The sequence below is a fragment of the Drosophila grimshawi genome, unplaced genomic scaffold, assembly GCF_018153295.1.
Source record: "Drosophila grimshawi isolate 15287-2541.00 unplaced genomic scaffold, ASM1815329v1 contig_311, whole genome shotgun sequence".
Lineage (NCBI taxonomy): Eukaryota > Metazoa > Arthropoda > Insecta > Diptera > Drosophilidae > Drosophila > Drosophila grimshawi.
Window position 1 is genome coordinate 28,490,253 of NW_025063098.1, and position 21,279 is coordinate 28,511,531.

A 21,279-nucleotide genomic window follows, 5' to 3' on the forward strand; every position below is an offset into this window, starting at 1 on the left:
ACTTTCTATGTCGGAGATATTGATGGACTGAGTGCTTAATTGATTTAGTTTTCAGCTTTAGAATCATTTGTCTAAATCTATATACAATTCATGGAAGCATGCAGAATATAAGTTTACCAAACTGCTTAAAAAATTGGATGACAAGATTAATCATGTTTTAAAATAATATTGTCACTTTAAACGTTACCCATTTTTTATATATTATTTTTTAGAACGTAAAATGGTCTATTAAATATATATAAAATTTAATCGGGGTAAATCTCGAATATACCTTCAAATAAAAAGTAAAAGTCAGTTTGATTAGTTAGTTAAACGTTCGCTGCCTCGTCTAAAAGCTATTTATTAAAAAAATTAGTTGCTAACTAATGTACAGTTTTGTTTTGTTTGTCAAATGCTGCAACAGTTGTTGCAGTTGCAGCTTAGTAGCGCCGACTGCGGCGCTTGCGACAGGCGCCCCGACAATTGCACACAAATATAACGAAAGTCAGACAGAAGATGAGCACGGACGCAAGGACCAGAGCCACCGAGGTGGTCTGATCGTAGCTGAGTGTCGGGTCGAGGACATGCTGCTGCGGCAGCAGTTGATAGTCGACCAGAACTTGAGTGCCATTTGGCGGCGGGCAGGGCTGCTGCACAATGATCTCCTGGTGCTGGACCTGAAAAAGTAATTGAATCATCTAAAATATGTCCAAGGGATGTGTTCTTGTTCAGCTCACCTGTTTGTTGCGGCACAGTTGCAAACCGGCCGAATTGGCCAGCGTCTCGGCGCTATATTCATCTTGCACCAGGACCGGCAGCAACCAACGCTGCGGTGAAGCCAATTGTAGCCAGGACCACAGCTTGGACAGATTACGTGGATGCACCAGATAACCGCCGACGGCAGATAATGCCAAACTGATCAAACCATTCACCAGACTGGCGGATATCTTGCAGGGCAGCAGATGAGCACAGAATAACGCAAGTGTTTGTATTAGCGTCAGATAGAGCAGCATATACCCTGTAAAAAGATGGCATTAGAAATGATAAGCCAGTTATGTATATATATATTTATTGATCTGATACATACCCATATATAAATAGATGCCAGTATCGCTGCTATTCGAGTAGGTATATAATCCGGCCATGCTATGGGCGGGCAGCAGGTATGCCAGCCAAATGCACAGGCTGGGAAAGAGGCCTAGCAGACTCTGTTTCAAATAAAGATAGTGTATGTTAATGCTCATATAATAATACATATAAAAATATTTTCCTTATGTGAATTGTATTTCGTATAAATTTCGCACAGCTATTTTAGTTGGAGGTCTTGGGACTTAGCTCACCTGCACAATGATGTAAAGACTGCGCGAGTAGAGACCCAGTCGTATATCTCGCTCCGCATGGCGTCGATCCTCCTGTGTGTCGCGTATGGTCAGCATGACCAGTGGCCAATAGGCCAGCACCATGACGCAATGATGATAGCCAAGGCGATCGTTGTAAGACAACTGTGGATCAGAAGCGGGCACATCCCAAAAGATGCAACCAATACAGAGCGAAAGCACAGCGGCAGCAATCAGCTTGCTGATCCAGGTGAGCAACGATCCGGGCTGCTTGTAGCCGGCAAAGCGTTTGACCAACGCCTTGGCTTGGCCAAAAAAGCCCGCCTTCAGCGTGAAATTGGGCAGGGAGGCGGGCGGAGCAGCGAGCGGCGGCTCCGAGTTGATTTGATCCCAGGCATTAGCCAGCGATTCAATGCGTGCCGAGGACTCGAGCATGGCGGCTGCCGACAGATCGTCCAAGGTGACCAGATCCACTGAGGAAGACAAGCAAAAGATGCTTAAATAAAGTGCTATAAAGCTAAATAATTTAATTCAAGCTCAATTAAAGGTAAACCATTTCCAAAAGCGAAATTAGTTTAAGATTTGAATTGATGAAAGTTCTCTCTATAAGTTAATTATGTGTTCACTTACGATAATAGTCCGCTGGATTCTTGAATGGCGGACACGGATATCCCAATTCGCCCATGTGGCGCGGCAGATCGGCTCGACTGCCGGAGAAAACGGTGCGCCCGCCGGACAACAGCAATACGCCGGAGCACATGGAAAGTATCTCAAAGGTGGGTGGCTGCAGGGTCATAATGACAATGCGACCACCGCTGCACCATTGACGCAAATACTCCACTAGGAAGAACGTGTCAAAGATGTCCATATTGCTAGTGACCTGGTCGAGTATCAGCAGCGAAGATTGAGCCAACAGCTGACAGGCGACACTCAAACGCTGCTTCTCTGAGTGCGTCAACGTGGACACATTCGATGCACGCACCGTATTCAAGCCCAGATCCTCAATGAGCACATCCATGCGCTCCTTAAGATCACTGCGATCCAACGGACCACGCAGCGCTGCATGGAAATTCAATGTGCACTGGACACTCATGCGAGGATCCAGAGAGGACACATCCAATGCCGGCACATAGCTGCACAGCTCTCTTAGTCCGCGACGATTCACATGCTGGCCATTGATGAGGATCTCACCACCCAGACGCTCGCGCAGACCCGCCAGGCACTCAGCCAGAGCACTGCCCTCCCTTTGAGATGTGGCCATAATGGCAAACAAATCGCCAGCCTTCGCCTGGAGTGAAACGCCATGGAGACAAGGACTCACATCGAGGCAGTGCACCTGAATATTGGGATAGATCAGACCCATGCTCGACTGCTTGCGCCCATACGATTGTCCATGTCGGGAGCTGCCATAGATCCGTGACTCCCCGTAATCATAGCCGAGCCCACCGCCACCGTCACCGCTCAATCCGGCGCCCAGCAGATCCGCCTCACTGTGCGAACGATGTCCATAGTGTTTGCCATTCATATATTGTTGTTGGTGTTGCTGTTGTTGATGTTGCTGTTGCTGTTGCTGCTGCTGCTGCTGCTGGAGATGATGATGATGCTGACCGACAGCTATGCTGGCGCGACTATTTGCCTGACGCAGTGCCGCCGAGGGTACACCGCCCTGGGCTCGGGACTCTGGACGGGAATGCGCCATGGTCATGCCCATGCCGCTGATGGCACGGAAATCTGACTCGCTGCGATATTTGCGTAGATTCGGAGGCACACGACTCCGGGTGGTCTCATTGTCGCTGCTATCATAGCCACTGGAACCGGCGCCAGCTGGTACACCCGAACTATCGCGAAAGCCGCGATTCACACGGCCACGAACGCCGCCCAATGCGCTGGAGTTGCCGTGACCGGGTCCCGAACCCGGTCCCGGACCAGGTCGATGCGAGCGCTGTGAGCCGGCATTGGGCGGAAAGACGCGCGGCAGTCCAAACTTTAGATATGTATACATATTGGAGCCCAGCGGTGATCTACACAAAGACACAGAACATTTGAATTCAAAATGAGTTCTCCACTTATAAGAAAAAGATTAAGTTGGCCTCTTATATAAGAAAAAGGTTAACTTATGTTCCTATTGTGTTTTAGGCCATCCTTCTGATCATGCATAAAAGAGCACTTAAGTCCATATAAATTGTATCTATAGCGATTGCTATATATTCTGTCCTAACTTTAAGAAAATAATGGCTACACAAAAACCGACTTATTCTGTCTTCACAAAAATTAGCTGATGTCTCACCTTAAGTTAATAGATATATTTATCATAATTATTCTCACTCTACCTAAAAAAAACGCATGTTTAGAATAAGCAACGAAGCAAAATGAGTCTAAATCTATTAATTACTATATAATTATTTAAAATTTAATTGTATACCTTTACTTTCTCGAATCTTTTACATTTCTGAGTTGTCAGATTCTAGCTGATGACATAAATATTTTTGGGCCTATATTGAAAAACATTTAGCTCTTTTTTCATTGGATTATTATTAGCATATTTAAATTCTATCGCTCCGCTGTCAGCATTTAAGAATGCTGTTAATTTGTTTATCTACACACGTTCGAACAGAATGTATATAGTATATATATATTTATATAATTGTTTTTTTTTTGATTTGTCTTGCTGCTTACTTGGGTCCGTAGCGCGGATGATTCAAGATTGATTGCACTGTGGTATCGCGTAGCTGGAAATTTCCATATGGCAGCGGTGATTTGTCTGACGATCCCAGCGCCGAATCGGTGAAGTCAGAGTTTAAATTTTGCCTGCAGATCAGAGAGAGTTTAATGCATTAAGCTGTTGCGGTTAGCTAGTCATGGGGTGTGGTCAGTTTAACTACACTCAGAGCAAAATGTGCCCAAGCATGGCAGTGTCTCTATTAGAGCCAAACACGTCTTTCCGAATTGTTTTATACAATTTTCAATACATTTAAAAACATTCTCTTTCTGAAAGTTTTCTGAAAAACATTTACATTGATTTTTAAAAATGATATTCTATAACTATTTATATATTATTCGCATTGATAACAACTCACTTAAAACACTTGGAGCAAGCTAAATTCATATTTCAATTGTAAAAAACTAGAATTATATTTCATAAAAAAAAAAAAAAAATGGTTTTTCTGAGTGTAGCGTTTAATTAAAGTTATGTCATTTAAACTTCCGCTCTGCTGCGGTTTAATCAAGCGTCAATATTGTCAAAATATAAAAAAAAAAAACAGGTGCAGCCGCTGCCCCATCAGTAGCTGCTCCAACCACAGCGGATGCATCAAGGGCACGCCCACTGTTTAATGCTTTTCCGGACTCACCTATAGATGGACCAGGCATGCAGATCTTCGGATGCCGCCGGTGGCAGCGGCGTATTTGGACCATGCGGCACTGAATACCGTCGCTCCTCGCGTGACATTTTCTTATTGTTGGAAAAGTTGCTCAGCTCCATGGTCTGCAAAACGTTAAGAGCGGAAAAGATATAGAATGATTTAGTGTGCTGGTGTCAAAAAATGTGGCTAATTTCAAGTTAAACTGGGTCAAGAATGCCAGCGTGGCGATTGTTAGTCATAATTTGCGGCAAATTTGCTTAATGAAAGACCAACAGATTCACACACACACACACACACACACACACATGCAACAGTCAGCCATTGTCAGGCTGGCACAAGTCAAGAGTATCGACTGTTGGATACTCTGCAGTTCTGCATACTGTAGTTTTATTATATTTTAGGGGAAGCCTAACAATTAAATTAAATGATAACTTTCATTTCATGATTTTTGTTTTTTAATGAGTTTGGAATTGTTGAAATAATTTTTTGAAATATACACATCATATTAGAATTAAATTCAAAGACAATAACTTCATAATGGGCGCATGGGTTTTCTATTCTTAATATATTTAAAAACAGTTTAATGAAACTGTTTCAACTTAGTATTGTTAAATAATTCTTAATATAAGAAAGGGTTAACTAAAGATTGTCTCAATAATTTCTACCATCCACATTTTCGACTAACTGCATATTTAAAGTTCTTAGAAAAAACGCCGTTTAACCTTTAATAATTACAGGGTGTACAAACTTGAAAGCAATGAAACCAATTCAAGTAGTTGGATTTTTTTATTGTTGCAAGTTTTTCACGTTTAATTTTCTTGACTTGAGCAAATCCAAATCGCTTGAAGTTGGAGAACAAAGATACAAAGGTAAAATCGTTTTATGCTAGATTTCGACACGGCAGCTGCGTTTTTAATTGCTAATGCGAGAAACGCATGCAAATGAGCCGCAAAGGCACCCAAATCTGTTGCACCCGCAATTATGCAATCGACGACGGCTGCCACAAAATGCACCTGTTGCCATTTTTTGATTTATTTTTTTTGTTACATTTTTACCTTCGTCTGGTGCAGCGAGCCGTATGCGTTTCCGTTTTTTGAAGAGTGATCCATGAGTAATGTGCTCTATGAATGTGAGTGTTTGTGTCTCGAGTCAAAGCAAATACCAGCAATGCTTACAGTTGCTACACTCAGCAAAAAACCTTAGAGACTATTGTACTCGAATAGGGAGTAAACTTGTAGAAAATCGTATACTAAAGAACTATAGACTAGATACTCATATTCTTCTTTGAAGCTAAATAAAGTAAAATAGTTCTCATTGCAAAACGGTGGCAAATACTTTGAGTAAACAATTAATTTTATTTAATGTACTTAAAAACCAAACAATATACATTTATAATAATCTTTCTCTAAGTGTACACACAAGTGGAAGTGGAAGTGGGTGCAAAATTATATAGCCAAGTGTTCTACGAATTGCGCTCAGCTTTTTATTTTATATTTCCTTTAAATCATTGTTTTTGAACTGGTGGCAAACTGGCGAAAGTGAGTGGCAGTCAGCCACCTGCAGCATATTTGAGCTGCCTTTTGTTTTCTTAACTTTTTATTTGCAAGTTGGCTTATAATTAGAGCCAAGCTGAAAGTGAAGCTGGAGCTGATGTTGTTTTCAGAGTCTCCGAGTCTGTGAATGACAAAACGCATCAAAACGCTTGATTACCGCATTTTTTAAATGCTCAGCGCCGTTAACAGTTGTGTTTATAATGTATTATGAAATGCCTTTTTTTCGTTAGTCGTTTTCCTTATCCAAGCATTTTTAATTGCGTGTTAAATTCGCTTTAATTAAAATCATTTGTGTTTTATTGCCAGGTAGCTGCTAAAAGCGATTTTCCACCCACCAACCGCCCCCGTCCTCTTCGGCACCCCTCTAAGAGTTCATAGCAGTTACTAGATTTTTATGTGTATTTTCTTCGTTTGGTTTTTTTTTGTGTTTTTCAAGTTTGTTGTTGTTTTTGCTTTACACTTTTCATTTGCCTGGTTTGCCGTTGTTGTTGTTATTTTTGCTCTTCTTATTATTGTTTGTCGCTCGGTATTTTAGTATGTGCTTGCTTGGCCATTGGAGTGAAAGTGGAAGTCTTATGGCTGGCAAAAGGTTTTTTTTCGTTTTTTTTTTAATACCTCCGCGCTCAACGATAATGTAAATATAACTCAAGAGGCTGCTACAACTGAAACTACCAAGCTACCAGCCTATCTGCCCACTCTCCTACCTAAAGGCATACTTAGGGCCACAAAACCGAGAAGCTTAAAAAACTTGTCGGCCGCTTTGTTGTTACTGTGAAATGAATAACTGACTCAATGAATGAATGAATACATGAATCAATGCTGCAAGTATTGAGGGCACAGCAGCAGCATTGATTTATGTGTGCATGATGGGAACATTGTCGGTGTCGTTGATATCTGTATGTACTACTCTATACACAGTGAGAAAAATATCAATCATTTGGCACAAACACGATCTTAAGATCGAAATAAATTCGAATCCCTTATGAACTTAATCTAATTACGATTTCCCTAGCTGACTGTATTTAAGTCAAGTTCTGTTTGTGGTTCTTTTTGTGGCGGTTTAACTAGCTTATTGCAGTATAGAATATATTCAAAGCAAGAAACTTCAACTTAAGTCTTTTCGTACTCATTTCTAGTAACTTGACACAATTAATTTAACAATTTTCAGACTTTCTGTGCTTAGTTCTGGCTTTTTCTATGCTCGCTTTAAATGGATCCTCTGTCAAATTTGGTTAACTTGAATTTCAAGTAATTTTAACTTAATTTAAGTACCACCATTTTTTCCCTGCCTGCATGTATAATTTAGCTCTCTGGTTGAATGCAAGTGCGTAACGCAAAAAAAAGCGATTCATAAAGTTGAATATACTTATCGTATACTTAAGTGAGAGCAGATCTGGTTACAAAGTTGTGCTTTAAGTGTGTGCAATGAAAGTATAATTTTTGTGGAATGCAACTTTTAGTTGCCGCATATCAGATGCATGGGAATAACCCAAAAACTTATGCAATTTCAGACACTTACAATTAAGTTGGGCAAAATAAAGTTGTCCAAATAGATACACAAAGTATGTTTTACGATTCCCATAAAGTTTTTATTTGTGCTGCTCAGTCTACTCCGAGAAGATTGGCTGTTTTCTCAACTCAACCTAAAGCACTTTTGAGCTCAAAGACAATAAAGCTAGTTGAGCATTTTCTTTTCGATGTTAAGTCGTAAACCAAACGAATAATTAATAAATCTCAAAACAGACTGGCAATATTTTATCTCTGATTTTATATTGTTGTGATACCTCATCTTTCATTTGATATAATGCTGTTATTTTATAAGAACTAGACTTTAGCTTTACTATTTTTCACCTTTTGTTTTTGAGCAGGATATAATAAAATTAAACATAAATTATGGTCATACGAACAATACTTTAAAAAATACGTTGATGAATATTTTATTTATCTAATTGCAAAGTCAACACCATTTTTTGTGATAATTATTCTGAAGTTTTTCGTCGCTGGCAGCACTTAAATATTTATTTAGACACATTCTCTCCCACCTTATAAGCAACTATTTACTGTTTAGCTTCTAATCTAATTGCTTTGTGGTATCTGTGTGTAGTTTTTAATAGCCTCATTGTTGCATTAATCACAAAAATTCCGCTGAATGTGTTTAAGTGCATTCAAAGATTTGCATTGAATTGAAATTATAGGTTTGCATGTATCTATTACACATAGCCAAGACACAGATACATTTTTATCTGATTGTGTGTGGCAGCCAAAATGCCAGACGGCCGTTACCAAAAAGTTGGGCATGCAGCTGCAGCTCATACCAAAGCCGAAAACAACAAAAAACCAGAATTATGGCCAAAGCGTCGAGTCGGAAACTGGGAGCTAGACGGTGGCCAAGATGAAAACTGGCACAGTTATGGTTGCATGTGGCCAGAATTATATCACAAGGCATATGCAATGTGGCCAATCGCTTTTGCATGATGATGAATGTGGCCAGCGGATGTGGCGTTTGTCAACGGTGAATGATGCCAACAATTAATTGGCTAAACGGTTATTGGCAATGCATTTTTCTTAAGCGCAAGTCACAATGATTATGTGAATAGGCATCGAGTTAGCACCGAGGAGAGTGTTGTGCCAAGATACAAAGAGTTGGCTAAGACATCCGATAACCAGACTGGAACACTCAGGCTCAGACTCGAACTCAGACTTGGACTTGGACGACGACACAGTCTGAGACCCGTTTGCTGGCCAAGTTGTCGTCATTCCCGTTGCTTGTGCTGCATTTAGTTGGCCAAGAGACGCCAGCTTGACAAGTGGCTAACCCGTTGCGTGTCTTGGCCACAGTCACATGACCATTGATGTAAAAATGCAGTTAGACACAACTGAACGATGACGACTGCGAGGAGGAGAATACCGTCTTTTCGGTCACTGATTGGCCCGTACACACATTATTTGATTTAATGGAGCGCGCCCAAGTAGTTCCATGTGCGCCCAAGTGCTGGTTTTGACCATAACAATTTGTCTTTTGTGGGCAGCCACAAGTGGCTTTTTCTTTACAACGCAACGTTCAAAACGTGTGTGTTTTTGGATAGCTGATTGGATTACAAACAAGCTGTCGAGATCACAAACAAGCTAACTGACCTGAGAGGCCAGTCGACGGACTACGGTCTAGGGCATTCCCACGCAAAACAGCCAATTAAACTGGGTTAACCGATCTTCCCGATTTCCCTTGCGCTGTCTACACAGAGAAAAAAATGTTGCTGAAAGCCTTCAAATTCATCAAATTTCAAGTGCCTTATTGCTAACCTCTCTTTTTGTTTACAGCTCCTAAAATAAATAACAATTTTTATAATTTGAATTGGCGATTGGACAAGAGAAAAGTTCTCAAATATTTGGCTTAAAATTTAAACCACATCTTATTTAAGCCACATGTTCAAACTTACTTTATTCAGACTTTTGACAAGTTTAAATATTTTAAGTGAAGTTAGTCATTTTGGTTGACTATCAGGATTGAAATTGAATGGAGCTTTGGAGTACTTTCTTGGCATATTCCCTGAGTTTATTTGCTACGACTCACTTTAAAAATATACTAGCCTTAAGATCGTTTTACCCACCGTTTCTTTATATTTAAAATATATCGTGGAGTACTTTCTTTTACGTAGTTCTTGCATTTCTTTTGGGGAATTCAAGTGCTGATATCTTCATTTATTCTTTCAGTGTACAGCTGCCGGCGTTGGACACGATTTCTGGCCGGATGAAACTTGGCAAACAGGTAACTGGCAGTTGGTAACAGGTAAGCAGGTAAACTGGCAGCCACCCAAAAATTAAAAGCTGTTCTGCGATTGTCGCTGACTGACTGACAGAGTGTCCAGGCTCCCGGGCAGACAGGCAGACAGGCAGACAGACACATTGTTGCCCCTCTGGCCTCTTGGCCCAGTGGGAAAGTGAAAATATTTTGTTATTGTTGTTGTGGCATAATTTACTGTTACCAGTATGATAAATGCCAATTGCAGCCTGCCAAAGTGGGTCGCAGTTGCAATTTGCAATTTTCAATTAATAATCAAAAAGCAAAAAACAAAAATGTCGCTGGGCGTGGCTGGGAAATCTGTGTGTGGTGTGTGTCTGACTAATACTAATCGTAATGCCCAAATGCAAATTGATAATAATAAACAAATCATACACAAATTTGATTACCAGTTTTAGTGAGCAACATTCCAGGCGGCGGAGAAAAAAGCCGTTTGTTGAACTTGTCCCCAGAAAAATGAAATGTTTGATAAATTCGAGCGCAAAAGCAATCGAAATATGGTATATATATATATATATATATATATATATATATATTGTGTGTGTGTTTGTGTGCGTATGTGTGTTAATTGAGCACTCGAATCTTGAGTTGGGTTTTTGTCTGCTTGAATTTTAGCACATTTTATGTGTTGGCATTTGTAGCGGACAAGCGAGTATGCAAATTTGTCGTATCTCATAGATACACAGCATCAAGCAGCTGGCAGCTGAGATAACCGACAGTCAGTCCATCAGTCAGTCCCTCAGTCAGTCCGTCAGTCAGCCAACGGAAAACGTACCAATCTCGACCCAAACTGGCAAAAATACGATATAAAAAACGATTCACAATTCACAGGTTTTGTGAAAGTTGTTGCCGCTCTGTGTGTACTCGAAAATTGATTATGAACAGTTTGTGAATGTACATTAAATGCGACTTTTGTTGCTTGATTGTGTCTCGTGAGCCATCTTTATCGAGTGGCGCTGGTAAGATTTGTGTGATTTAATCGATGTGAATCGAGATGGAAAAGAGCAGCAGCAGCTGTGCGGCAAGCTGTATACCCTACTCATACAGCAGATTAACGAGTAAGCCGCTAACTGTTCTTGGCCAATGCGTTAACAAATGGCCGAGAGGTGTGTATGAGTGCAATTATGTGTGCCATTATCTTGGTAAATGGACAATAGCGGTGTTGCATGTGAAGTAATTAAAGATAATGCTGTACACCTCATAAGCAAACTAGTTTTGATGCAATCAATCAGTTCTCATTAAAGTTGTTGAAACATTGCAAAAATAATTAAAGCTGTTGCTTTTTTAAATTGCTTGGTTTTTAAATATATCGAATAAAAGTTTAATGATTTAGCAGTTGAACTATAAGCCTAATTTCTATTTAACAACTTTTATTTTTCATTAATATCAAGTACACATTTTCTTATGGTTTTTATATTTAGTGCAGTAAAATAATGGTTTTTATCATTTTCAGCGTGAAAAATATCTTTGTTACATTTGTCCTCGGCTTAAAAGCGTATTAAGACTAAAATATAATTTTGAGTTAAATGCTTGAAACTTAAATTTAAGCTTCATGAAATTCAGAAGTTTCATTATGATTTCGGTTTAAAAATTCAACTGCTTAAAACAGATTAGCCTATATTTATCATAAGCATGACAATCTGCTCCAAATCGTGAAAACAGAAGCGCTTTCCATTTTCATTTCCAAAGCAGACATCTGGATGCTCCAGTTTACGAAAACGGAAGGGTTTTCCTTTTGAAAAAGTAAAATTTTAAATAACCTGCTCTGTATTTCTTTTAGAATTATTAATCTGTTATCAATATTGCATCTTGTAAGAACGGAAAAGTATTGCGTTAATTCAATGCATTGCATATTAAATGATATAATTATAAAACCTTCTACTAGATAAAATGATGACTTAAAGATGAATTAACTGCTCAATGCACCGAGCAGTTTATAACTGCTTAGCTAGGCTAATGTAAGTAACTTTAACTTTAACGGGGCCAAGAGGGCAATATTAGCTTAGCCAATTGTTATTAAATTAGGCAATCTCACAAAAACTACAAAACCATAACGACAGCAATACAGCAAATAAATGCGAGCAGAAGAATGCGCTTGTAAGCTTCAGCTTGTGCTGACATCGCCAATTCGCCGCTCCAGCTGTGACCCCAAAAAAGCCAAGTTAATGTCATTCCGTCAACAAATACTCGTCATGGCTGCATAGCCCTCACTCAGTTCGCTTGCTGCGGGTGTTTTCATCGTGTGACTCAGTTTTCATTATGTTTCAGCGTTGTTGTTGTTGTTGCTTTTGACGGCTTGACGTCGGAAAATCTAAGCAGCAAGGTCAGTTTTATTAATTGCCTCGAGCCCCCAAGCTGTGTTTTCCATGCTACAGTTTTTTTTTGTTGGCCATCTTTACAGGCAATTAACGCTTAAAACACTTTCCTATGTTGCAACAGCAAACTTGTGAAAGTCGCTGGGCCACAAAAATTTGCATGCCAAATTTCTGTATGTTCGTCTGACTGTCCGTCTGTTTGTCTGCCTGGCGACTGTGGACCATCAAAAACCAGCCACATATCCCAAGCCGCAAGCCCCGCCTCACGTGCGCCACTCTAATTGACACAAATTCCATGACAAACAAAATACAAACAAAATTTTTTTTTTTAATTTTAGGTTTTTTTTTTTTTTGCGTTGCCATCACATGCATAAAAATGCGAGAGACCAGCGAAGTTGGACATATCAGCAGACAGCTAACAGCTAACGCACCCACCCAGCCAGGCAGACAGACGTGACCAAATGGCACCGTCTACATACAGTGGGCACAAGTTACAGCTCAGCTCTATAATAGGTACCAATTATTGACAACATAATTGAATAATTGCATATTATTAAGTGTATATCTATAGTTAGTTTTAGTTCAAAGTATAGATTAAGCGTTTTACATTATCGAATTGGACCTCGGAGCTATCTTTGCATAAAGTTGTTTAGAATTTTGATACATTTTGTTTTACCACTGATTGTCAAATTACATTCACTTTCTGTTAATATATACATGAACAACTGATTCAATGCTCATCAAGAAATTGTAGACTTGCTTAAAAGTTCTACGCATATCAATGCTTTTTTCAGTGTGTCAAACCGAGTACAATTTTGGTTCCGTTGCCGATAAGTGCGTACGGATTGATTTCAAATTTGTGTTCCGATCTGATACAACAACTGGTTTTTTTTTAAATGTTTAAGCCGTTTCCGGCTTGACGATCTGGTCTCTCTTTTTTCGCAATAATGAAGTACGTTATTTAAATAAGTAAAACATATACTAAAATATTAATGGTTTTTAATTTAAATAAGTATAATATATATTGGGTTCTCATGATTAGCAAAACAAACCAAATATTTAGAAAAGTTAACGAGTATTAAAACTTAATTTTAAACCAACATAGGCAAAGTGGAATTAATCTATGTAATAAAGCAATTTTAATGAAAAGAAAACTAAAACATGCCTTTATTTGAACAACACACTATTTTCAGCACTTAATCAATTAATTATAAAAACTTATTAAGAAAAATGCTATGAATATCAAAGTTTTACTTAATTCATTATTAAGAATTATATATTAATTTATACTTATATCAAACAAGGTAATAATTACAAAGCTTTTTCCCAATTCATTAACTATAACATTGGCTTCTATGGCGTTCGACCATGATTATTACTTATAAAATAAAACAAAAATTATAGTGTATATAAATGAAATGTAATATCAGCTTAAAGAAGACAAAAATCGAGGTTTATTCGAGAACCACTGTGCATGTCACTGTCACTCAAAACCTATTGTAGATCAAGCCAAACTCACGATGTCTTTGCGCAGCTGAGTGACATAAATCCATGGCTCAATTAATGCACAGCACGTTGGGGTGTGCTCGTGTGTATGTATGTTAAAATATCTGCCTAGTTATTGTATATAGTACACACACACACACATGCACACATCCATGAGATACTTTCAGTCTTTGATATGCCTACAGATACAGCTACAGCTACAGCTGCAGTTCTGATTCTGATTCTATGTCAGAGACGCTGAGACTTGTGCCAGTCACGCAGTTCAACTTTGATGTTGAAGTGAAATGAACTTCTTGTTTTTATCGCCATTAAACTCACGAGCTGTGTAGCATCTGGTTGGATGGATACTCTTCGTAGCACTTTCTTCGTCTAATTATGCAGCTGTTCTTGTGGCCGCTTTTATGTGTTAATTTAATTACAATAAAATCCAAATTAACCCGCTCTGTACTTTATCAATGTGCCTAACATTATTTTCACCGACATTTTCCTTTTTTTTTTCACTTGCGGCGGTTCGTTAAGTTTTCACTTGGTTCTACTACGTTGAGGGGCTTTCAATAGCGGATTAATGTCGTTGCTGACTTCATCGCATCAATTGCGGCCCATTAAATGCAATGAATCATGACTCTTGACGAGAGCAGCTAATGGCAGCCACTAAAGCAAAGTCAATGCATTAAAAGTTAAAAATAATAATACGAAGAAAACAAAGTGCCATAAGAAAAAGATGAAACATCAGCAATATTTGACATACCGAAGTTTATATACCCTTGCAAAACAAAGAATCTTTGACGCAGGTATTTAATTGAGACTATAAATTGTGGCATCAAAGATATTTCCATTACTTCACGACAAGAATTATAATAGCCTCGGCAAGGCTGAAATAATAAGAACAAAAACAAAGACAAGTTCTGGCCAAGAGATGCAGCCACACCTTTTTTTTAAATCTATATGGCTACAAGCCGTGTGTTTGGCTAGACAAAGACAGCGCCGCCCGCTGAGTCGCGGCAAAAACTCCACCACAAAGCACATAACTGACAATCAATTATTCGACTTAAGTCGCTGCTGCTGCTGCTGCTGCTATTGCTGCGCCTTTTGACTTTGTCATTGACTTCAAGTTTGTTTCTTAAGTCTTTCGTTTTGGAATTTAATACAGCGCTCCTGCAAGTTTGTGTCTTAAGTCTTTCCAATCCGAGTGTTAAATAAATCAAAAAATGAAATTTGTCAATTATCTTTTGATTTGTGTTTAAAATATGAATTTTATTTTTCTCTTAAAAAAACGTGGAAATAATTGTTTTTTTTTAATAAAAAGATTGAGTTGCGCAGATAGTTGATACAATACAAAATATCTAAAAGATAAATAGCTCTTCTGCAAGTTTGTGTTCGAAATCTTTCGTTCTGGATTTGAAGTTACTTGAATTGAATTACGCACATCGGGAGATCTCGCAGATCTAAGATTCTTTTGACCGGCGGCCTGCTTTTCAACATTATTTGGCTAGCAACAAATCACCAGCCGGCAGCACCGTTAATAGCTATGAGAAATACTGTTAACTAATTTACGAGACAAAAAAAAAACCCAAAAAAAAAAAAACAGTAGAGAGCAACACAAAATAACTAGTCACTAAAGCAAAAAGCATAAGAGCAGGAAAAATCTTTGGGGCCTGATAGCAAAAGGTATTTCAATGAACAAAACGGCGAAACTAACGGTAAATCATGGCACTGTAATTAGGTGTGAGTAGTTTTTTAAATGCTAGCCCAGAATCTACATCGGCCAAATGCCAAATGCTGAGAATTGTGCTAACTATTGACACTTTGACCAGCTTTGTCTTATCAAATTAGTCGCCGCAAAATCAAGCTGAAGAGTTTCTCGACGTTGAAAGTGATCAAAAAAATTGCATAAAATGAATGTGAAAGTTTTACCGTGCCGTTGGCCAAAAGCCCAATTCTTGGTAATGAGTCCAAAACGCAAATAAAATTAATGATTACGAAAACAAATATAATATTGAAATTAACTTTTAGATGCTGTGAGATGCAGCTGCGTCGGTTGTCTTGAAAACCACACAGCCAGCTGGTCAAATGTTATCTTTGCTTTTACACAAATACCTCAATAAGCAGATACCACAAATATGCAAGAACAACAACTGCAATAGCAACAGTAACAGCAATAGTAATAGCCGCAGCAGCAGCACCAAAGAGGAAATGCCAAAGACGCTGTTCTGCGCAGAGCAAACAAACAATGAGCGTCTACGCAGAACTCGCCAAGAAAAAGAACTCGGCGAGTCAGCGAGCGAAACAAACAAACAGAAACTTGTATCTGTAAAATACACACATGCACACACAAATAAAGATACAGATACAGCCACAGTTGGGGCAGACACAGAGAGAAAAGTAATGTAATAAAATTCGGGTTGACTAAATCATAATTAATGTAAAACATATTTAATATATACAAATCTTAAAATAAAATAAATAAAAATTAATAATAAAATAAATTAAACTTAAATTAAATCTCAAGACAAACTAAACAAATATCAAATCTTTGTTTTAATATTGTTTTACTATCACTAGAAGGTCGTTTGGTACTCATTAAAATTAGTAAAAAATAGTGGAACTTAGTACACTTTTTCGTTGAGTGCAGCATAGCTTTGGCGTTGACTATGGATACAGAGCGCCCTAAGCGCGCAAAAGAACTTTTGAGCCGAGTGGAAACAGCAACGAACAAAAAAAAAACAGAAAAAGAAACAAGAAGTGGAAGTGGTGGAAATGGTGGAAACAACGATAGAGGCTGGCTAAGAACGAGAGACATGAGAGGCATGAACGCAACGGCAAACGTTTGCTAGACAACAACAACAACAACAACAACAACAGCAACAACAACAACAACAATAAAACTTGCTTGTGGGATCTTTGACCTGCAATGGCGACGACCGAAGAGCGGCCAAGAAATCAACAACGTGGAGTTGGAGCAGGAGCAGCAGCAGCGCGCCCGTCAACGCCTCAACTAAGCCGTATAGATACTTTACACATTTACACACACACACACACACACATGTACAACTACACATGTGTGTATGTGTTTTTTTTTTGAGTTGGCAAGTGTTGGTCGCTTGACTGCGCTGCTACTTTGTGTTTAATAAAATTAACAGTTAATACCAGTTGTACAAACTTAAATTAGCTGCCTGAATGGACAGCTGAAAACGAGACACACTTAAATGTAAAAGCAGCGACTAAAAGATACTTTTGTATCTTTAACAAAAGTACTTACCAGGCCCCTTTAGCTTGTTTGTTGCTCTTGTTATTATGTGGCTTAAAGTTGTTGTTTCAGAACACTGTGCATATTCCATAAATACACATGCACACACACACACACACGCACAGTTCACACACACGTTTGTGTTTCTTATTGGATGTGGCGAACAAATGCCGCTATTTGCAATCTCATTTGTCGCACACACTCACGCGCACACACAGAAACACACGGCCAGGCTCATAGACCACAATTTGCTTTGCACTTGCACATTGCCATTAATATCGAGAAATATAAATCAGAAATTGGCTACCGCGTTTGTTAACGTTATTTACGCCGTCAACATTTCAATTCGATATTCAAGCGCGCAATAATTTTTAATTTTTATTGCTTTATTTATCAATTTTTATTACTATTTGTCGTTTATTTTATTTTATTTTTTTCCTATTCACTTTTGGCCAACAAACGTGAACAGTGGCCAGCCAGCGGCGCAAAAAGACAACTCTCTCAGTGCTCTGCTCAAACCGAACTGAGCTGAACTTGGCCTCGGGGACGCCATCTTAGCCAGTTCGTACTGGAATGGAGCGCAACAGCGCGCATTCCACATTCCAGTGTGCGCTCACATAGCGCTTGGCTGCCAATTGGAATGTGAGTGCGCTGCGCCGATCAGCAAGCACCACAGGGCAACTAGTTGTCAGTTGGAATTGTGCGCTCAATTGGTTAAGACGTGTCGACGGATAATTAACGGCTGTTGAGTTGTATTTTTTTTGTTGGTGTGTTAAAGATATGCAAAATAATAAACACTATTATAATTTAAATTAGTTTATCAATATAATTTAAATATGTATTTCAATAATATTAATTCCAAGTGCACTTAAAAATTAAATGTGAAATGTTCTTCAGAAACTTTTTTCTCTCTCTCTCTCTCTCTGTCTCTCTCTATTTGTGACTCTCTCTTTGCTCACAACTCAACTCACCTTTCCAGTCGCAGCAAGTTCTTTGAGCCGCTCTTTGAACGGCGTACAGCGTGTGAGGCATAGAGCAGAAGAACACAACAAACAAACTGTTGTCGTTATTGTTCCACTTGGAGAGAGCGAGTGATTTTTGGCTATGAAAATGATCGGCAGCGATTACGTACTGGAAGCGCACAACATATTCCACACCACCGAGGCAAGAACACTGGAAACGCCAAGCTATCTTTTATTTTGACCACTCTCTCTTGTGCTCCCTCTCTCTCTCTCTCTGTCTCGCTTGGCAGGTGGACGGTGGTGGTTGTTTCAATGGTGCCGGCAACTCAGCTTTGGTGCTCAAAGGCGTCAATCTGACCGTACACAGTGGCGAGGTGATGGCCATATTGGGTTCCAAGGGTAAGCAGCTTAACGCACTTATATTTATCATTATTATCTTTAACCCATTCTCATTCCTAGGCAGTGGCAAACGCGCTTTACTGGATGTGATCGCGAGGCGAGCGGATGGCGCCACTCGTGGCCAGGTGCTCCTCAATGGTTCTCCGCTGAGTAAGGCGCTCTTCCAGCAACGCTGTGGCTATGTGACACAATCGTGCACCTTCGTTCCTGGCTTGACAGTGGCTCAAACACTCCACTACACGCCCACTATTGTGAGTTACTCTTAAGATTTCTATGATAAGTTAATATGGATCATAAATTTCGTTTGATTTTTGGCAATGCTATTAGAGTGAAAAAGTTAGATCATAAAATATTACTTCGTTTTTTTTGTTTAGCTTGGTGGTTACCTTAAAAGTTCCAAGGTGCGTCAAGTTCTGGCTGATTTGGCGCTCTCACAGGTGGCCCACAAGCGTGTGGAGTATCTAAATATCAGCGAGGCCAGACGCTTAGCCATTGGGATACAGCTGGTTAGAGATCCGGGTAAGCTAATTTTACATATAATCTATTGCATATTGAAAGTATAATAATGAAAATATTTCTTTTATATTGATCTAAAAATTCCTACCAATTCTACATCACATCAATAGTACTAATTATTATTGTATTTATTAACTATTATATAATCATTAATCTATATATTAATCTTTATCTATATCAACCTACATCTATCGATCTATCTATAAAAACCTCTGTCATATTGTATCTATTTTATACATTTTCATCTTCTCTTTTTTGCAGTCATGCTTCTTCTGGATGAGCCCACACAGGGCTTAGATCCCTTGAGTGCCTATTTGCTCATCTCGATACTCTCGAATACGGCCAAGAAGACGGGCTGTGGCATCTTGCTCTCGTTGGAGAAACCGCGTTCCGATGTTTTTCCATTTTTGGATCGTGCGCTGTTTCTCTGCTTGGGCGGAGTTGTCTACTCGGGCGGAACTCGTGCAATGTTGGAATACTTTCATGCAATTGGCTTCCCTTGTCCGCAACTGGAAAATCCCTTAATGTATTATTTGTGCTTGTCGACTGTGGATCGTCGCAGTCGTGATCGATTCCTTGAGTCCAGTCAGCAGATTGAGGCGCTTGTCGAACGCTTTTCCAGGGAAACGCCCATCTCCGATGCACCGCTGAATAATATGGGTTCCGGGAAGGTACCATTAGCTTATGGCAAGCCAGGTGAACTCAAAGTTTGGGTCATGCTCTACTTGTAAGTGATCCCAGAAGATCCTCACTTTATATCGAATTGATGATCTATGGATTTCTTTTTTAGAAAACTATTGGCCTCGACATTCTCCTGCGGCGTTGTGGGCATGAAGACGCTCTTCCTGCGTATGCTGCTTCTTCCCATAGCTATGAGCATTATGTGGGCTTTCTACACAAATGTGGGCGTGAGTAACTGTTAATTGTACTACTTAATCTTTGTTTAATACTCCCGTATATATTTCAGGATGATGCTAGTGGATTTTTTACTCGAAATGGAATGATATTGAATATACTTGGTCTATCCTATGGCTGTGGTATATTGACTACCATATCTCTATGTAAGCTTTAAGCCTAATCTTTCTATGTTTGTACTTCGTTCCGAAGTGAAAAGCGTCTATTGGTTTTCTCTAATCTTCGCCAATATATATATATTTATTTATATTATATATAGATCAGGCATAATTATATTTTGATAGAGTACCGATATTATCAAAATTTAAAATGTTGAGTTGTAGTCTGCAAATTTTCTGTTATTAATTTTGTAAAAAAGCGCTGCGTAGTTGGGATATACCAGATTTTTTTTAGGTGGGCTCTAATTTAAAATGTATTTACCTGCAGTTCCCATTTGGCGCAAAAAGTTCTCGCAGGACACACCGGAGGGTCTCTACTCGGGCACTACGCTACTCGTTGCCTACAACTCCGTTTCCATACCCTTCTCAGCGGTATCTGCAGTCCTCGCCAGTTGTGTTGTGTATCCGTAAGTTAATTTTTTTTATATAAAATCCGTTATACTATATTAATAACACAATTTTCTTTTGCAGCTTATTGCTGGACACCAAGTACAACAATGGCACTGTTTTTGCCTATCTTTTTGTGGCCCTTTGGTCCAGCTATGTTCTGGCCGAGCAGCTGAGCATCGCCTTTCTACTGGTGGTTAAAGTGCCCTTCAATGCGGCCATTGCAGTGACTTATGTCCTGGTCATAAGCATTGCCTTGGCCAGCGGCACAGTGCGGTAAGCTAGAAACTGCAATATTTTAAATAACATTTCGATTTGAGTTAAATATTTATTTTCAGCTCCTTCAAGGGCTTGCAACCCTGGCTGCAGGATAACACCAAGGGCACTCACACACGTTACGCCTCCTCGCTGTTGCACAGCATCGCTTTTCAGACCCGCAAGCTAAATTGCACGCCCACCGCCTCCGTAATTTGTCCCAAGCCGGCGGACTTTATGCACGAGCGCTTGGGTCTGCCAGATCCAGATGTGAGTTATCTAAATATTCATAGCATGAATAGTTTTTATAATACATTGATATCCTCTTTTTCCTTGCAGGAAACTATTGATGTGGCTGCATCCTGCGCCTTTGCCGTTGGCTTGGCCGCCTTCAACATGCTGCTCTATTTGTTCCCAATGCCGCGTTGCGTACGTCAGAAATTTAAAGACTGAGCGCCACGACTTAATTTTGTACTGCACAAATTAACTTAAATTTAATTAGTAGACTTTAAATAATATTTAATAAACAATAAACATATAAACCGAATTAGAATTTGCCCGCTAAACGAGCGAGTTTTGCTTGCCTGCA

General features: G+C 39.3%; 2 protein-coding genes across 2 annotated transcripts; one reads left to right on the plus strand and one right to left on the minus strand.

Moving 5' to 3' along the window:
- Positions 1-305: 305 nt before the first annotated feature.
- Positions 306-17,623, minus strand: LOC6569593 (ATP-binding cassette sub-family G member 8). The gene is made up of 8 exons (XM_001995976.2): positions 17,111-17,623; positions 4,667-4,800; positions 3,993-4,124; positions 1,947-3,337; positions 1,320-1,789; positions 1,067-1,187; positions 717-997; positions 306-656 (listed from the first exon to the last, which is right to left on the minus strand). The coding sequence occupies exons 2-8, from the start codon at positions 4,795-4,797 to the stop codon at positions 420-422; spliced, it is 2,763 nt and encodes a 920-aa protein (XP_001996012.1). The 5' UTR covers positions 4,798-4,800; positions 17,111-17,623; the 3' UTR covers positions 306-419.
- A 169-nt stretch (positions 17,624-17,792) lies between these two features.
- Positions 17,793-21,212, plus strand: LOC6569592 (ATP-binding cassette sub-family G member 5). Its single transcript, XM_032741529.2, has 12 exons — positions 17,793-17,865; positions 18,078-18,262; positions 18,351-18,459; positions 18,520-18,710; positions 18,834-18,978; positions 19,237-19,702; positions 19,766-19,883; positions 19,943-20,036; positions 20,317-20,455; positions 20,520-20,711; positions 20,774-20,960; positions 21,030-21,212. The coding sequence occupies exons 2-12, from the start codon at positions 18,203-18,205 to the stop codon at positions 21,141-21,143; spliced, it is 1,815 nt and encodes a 604-aa protein (XP_032597420.1). The 5' UTR covers positions 17,793-17,865; positions 18,078-18,202; the 3' UTR covers positions 21,144-21,212.
- Positions 21,213-21,279: the final 67 nt, after the last annotated feature.

Coding starts and splice junctions, on each gene's coding strand:
- LOC6569593 (XM_001995976.2), bottom strand. CDS start 4,797: ATGGAGCTGAGCAACTTTTCCAACAATAAGAAAATGTCACGCGAGGAG. Junction 3,338..3,992: donor CATCCGCGCTACGGACCCAA/GTAAGCAGCAAG, acceptor GTCTTTGTGTAG/ATCACCGCTGGGCTCCAATA. Junction 1,188..1,319: donor GTCTTTACATCATTGTGCAG/GTGAGCTAAGTC, acceptor TATTTGAAACAG/AGTCTGCTAGGCCTCTTTCC.
- LOC6569592 (XM_032741529.2), top strand. CDS start 18,203: ATGAAAATGATCGGCAGCGATTACGTACTGGAAGCGCACAACATATTC. Junction 19,703..19,765: donor GTTTGGGTCATGCTCTACTT/GTAAGTGATCCC, acceptor TTTCTTTTTTAG/AAAACTATTGGCCTCGACAT. Junction 20,712..20,773: donor TTGGCCAGCGGCACAGTGCG/GTAAGCTAGAAA, acceptor ATTTATTTTCAG/CTCCTTCAAGGGCTTGCAAC.